Source organism: Syzygium oleosum, unplaced genomic scaffold (assembly GCF_021117445.2).
Source record: "Syzygium oleosum isolate NSW1041296 unplaced genomic scaffold, Sole_v2.1 Sole_v2.04, whole genome shotgun sequence".
In the NCBI taxonomy this organism is placed as follows: domain Eukaryota; kingdom Viridiplantae; phylum Streptophyta; class Magnoliopsida; order Myrtales; family Myrtaceae; genus Syzygium; species Syzygium oleosum.
This window is the reverse complement of record NW_026607488.1, coordinates 7,941,435-7,944,875: the sequence shown is the minus strand read 5'-3', so window position 1 is coordinate 7,944,875 and position 3,441 is coordinate 7,941,435. Positions and strand designations below refer to the sequence as shown.

General features: G+C 53.1%; 1 protein-coding gene across 1 annotated transcript; it reads right to left on the bottom strand.

Moving 5' to 3' along the window:
- On the bottom strand, positions 1-3,441 carry LOC115685306 (bHLH transcription factor RHL1-like). The gene is given in 8 exon segments (XM_030610345.2): positions 1-798; positions 800-1,018; positions 1,364-1,432; positions 1,686-1,751; positions 2,073-2,138; positions 2,311-2,463; positions 2,570-2,671; positions 2,873-3,441. Coding segments are annotated over 8 exon segments (1,245 nt in total). The 5' UTR covers positions 3,359-3,441; the 3' UTR covers positions 1-714.

The window sequence follows — 3,441 nt, the reverse complement described above, 5'->3', positions numbered from 1 at the left end:
GATCTCATCCCAAATTGAATCCAATCCTTATTTGCTTTCGACTCCTCCCTTTACAAAAGGCCTCATGAAATTGCACGCAAAGGTTTAGGAGAGAGAGAGAGACATATCAATACACGTAATTTCGGAATTATCTCTCAATAATTGCCTCGATAAAGTACTAGAAAGTGAGATTAATTAATTAGAGAGAAAAAAAAAGGAGAGATTACAACCAAAAGGGGAAGCATAAAAAATAATATAAAAAAATAAGCAAAAAAAAAAAGGGGGGGGCGACTAATCCCCAAAAAAAAGGAGGGAATTGGAATTTCCTCGGGATAAGGTTCTCCTCCATTTTAGTATTTTTCTTCTTGCTTTCGGATTTTGACGGAGTCAGCTTTTCTCGTTCCGGGGGCCAAAGTCTACCCAAATACGGCGTCGCAGGAGAGGCCAAGACGCAGGACCACCTTATTTTCGTAGACTTCCGCACAGCGAAAACGAAACCCGTCCAACCCCACGTCTCCCTCCCGCCACCCTTTCTTCGTCGGGCCCCACCTCATTCTTTTCCGCGGGTCAAAGGAAAACCAAAACAAAAAAAAAAACAAAAGAAGTACGAACGGAGACCGGGGGGGGGGACGCGGTCAACGGTCAGCAGCGGCGCCACGGCGGATCAGGGCTTGGAGATGGAGGCCGCGTCCTTGGCGTCGGCGGCGGCGGCGGCGGCGGCGCCCCCCTGGACGGTCAGGGCCGACACGCTCGGGGAGGTGGGGCAGTCCCCGAGGCCGTGGTGGGCGGCGGCGGCGGCGGAGGAGGGGGAGGGGGAGGGGAGGGGGATGCGGGACTGGCAGGTGGCGGTGGAGATGGCGGTGGCGAGGGAGATGGGCATGAGGCAGAGGCCCTTCCCCTGCAGGTACTGCATGGCGGACCCCATGTCCTCCTCCATGAGCTTCGCCACCTGGTGCTCCGTCACCGTCAGGCTGTCGCCGCCGTTGGAGCTGCTCCGCCCGTTGCCGTTCGCCCGAGAACCGTCGCCGCCACCGCCTCCCTACGTAAGACAAAGGATGGCCACGATTCAATCCTCTTTCACATTCATTACGGAAAACGCATACAAAAATCACGAAAGAGGACAACGGAGGGTAAGGGTAAGAGAAGTGGGGAACAGGGCAAGTCGGAAAAGGGTTCGACAGCGAGTTTTCTGCAATTTTTCATGGAGAGAGAGAGAGTGGAATCTGAAAAAGGCAGGCACGCGTGCTGCTTTGGGTTTTGTCGTCTTGTGTTGATTGAAGAATTTCGGGGGTCTTTTCGAATTGCGTTTTTTTTTTTTGGAATGGAGGATGAGTCAAAGCGTGGTTCGTTTCTAGTGGTCGCGGGTGGTTTTGGGGTATTTTACCTCAGAGGACATATCGGCGACGAGAGGAGCCACCGCAGCTGCACCGCCCAGTCTGCTCATGCTCAGCACCTGCGCCCACCAAACGAACAGAGACAGAAGAGAGAGAGAGAGAGAGAGAGAGAGAGAGAGAGAGATCATCAGCTCTGCACATGTTCATGAGCCCACGGTATACCGAGATGGTGATGCGCACACATGAACGAGTGACCCCTTAAACTACTAATATACAATTCAAATTACTGATTATGTCCCTAACAACAATGTCAACGAAAGGGAATCATCCCATTTTTTTAATTACAGAGAGAGAGAGAGAGAGAGAGAGAACCTTGACTTGGAGCTGGAGGAATTTCACATAGTCGATGATCTCATCCAGCATTGATGCCTTGTCCGTCTGTCATTCCCCAAAGCCACCACCCCACATCGCGAACACCCCCAAGACAAAACGAGAAAATGTTAGAATTTTCCTGCATAATCAATACTGATCTTCTTCGAAATGGACGAACTGATGAACACTCGAATTCACACTGCCAGAGGCTGTGTCTGACTAGCGGTTACAGGGTTCCCAGATGGGACTACGAGGAGAGGGAATCTTCATGGTAATCACCGACCGAATAAACAAATGATTTGACGAAGTTTTCAGGCATTAGAGAAATGGGGAATCATCAGAAGACCATAAATTCAACTCGCAGTGGAATTAAATGAAGCTGCACACCTTGTTGGCATTGGGAACCAGCTCCTGCAGTGCCTTCATTCTCTCCGCTATCCTCTCTCTCCTCAGCTGCAACCCCACCACGCACAATTCCAAATTTTAGGAACTCGATAAGTACAAAACCCAGAAGAGGAAAAAAAAAATAAAGAGGACAAAAACAAAAAAAAAGGAAAACTTGAGCAGCCCCAAAAGATAAAAATCGTGTCTTTTCGCAAGAACAAATTGATTAGTTGATGCGTACTCTTTCAGCGATGCTGTGAGGATCGGTGGCTTGGCCCCTCCTCGCCCTCACTCTCTGCCTCGGCTGACCCGGCGCGGCCGCCGTGGCCGCGGCGCCGCCCGACCCGCTCGCCGCTTGGGCGCCGAAATTCGGTGCCGTTGGCATTGATCCCCCCTGCGATTGTTTCCCAGAACAGATTCTCAGAGAGTTGTGCACGCTAAAAAGAAAAGGAAAACACCAAGTGAGGAAAAAAAACGAAAGAAAAGGGAAAGGGAAATGCCTGAGATAGAGGAAAATGCTGTGACTGGTTCGAAGTTTGGCCATTGCCATGCAGAGATCCGGCGAAGCCACTGAACAGAGCTTGAACTGAGCTCTCACCTCCCTGCGATCAAACTCACCCACTTCACTACAGTTTTCAACTTCTACGAAACATTTGACCGTCGTGCTTTTCTTATTCAAAAATTCAAAGTTTTTTGAATGGATCACACGGTACTCAAAATTTGACCCACACTAACACTCGAATACCCTTTCGAACATTTTCAAAAAAAAAATATCAGTAAAAATGGCATCCCGAAAAGCTTACCAGATTCGCAGACTTGAAATGGGAAGACGGCGACGACCCGTCGCCCCCGGCCATCAGCAACTGCTGCAGCATCATCACCTTCGCCGCCGCGGCCGCAGCCTGAGAGCCCCCTCCCCCGCCGCCGCCGCCGATCTGGTGCTGCCTCAGCTTCGCGGCCAGGACCGCGGCCTCCTCCAGGCCGCGGAAGCCGACGTCCTCGGACAGGTCGACGGGGACGTCGCCGCTCTGGGCCATGGGGAGGGCGGCCGCGGCGGGGTCGTCGTCGGCGGCGGGGCCGCCGAGGTGGTCGGCCCAGGGGGGGATCCCGGAGAACATGTGGTCGAGGAAGTCGTCGCCGGGGGAGGAGGAGGGGTCGAAGGCCCCGCCGGCCGGGATCTGGTGGTGGTGGTGGCCGCCGTTGCCGCCCTGGAGGTCGTGGAGGGAGGAGACCTGGGGAGGGTTCAGGAGGGAGCTGAGGCTCTGCATCTCTCTGCTGCAGGGCTGCATGTTGGAAGGAAGAAGGCAGAGGAAGAAGAGGAGGAAGAAGAGGAGAAGGCGAAAGAGAAAGAGAGGGAGAGGGAGAGGTCTTC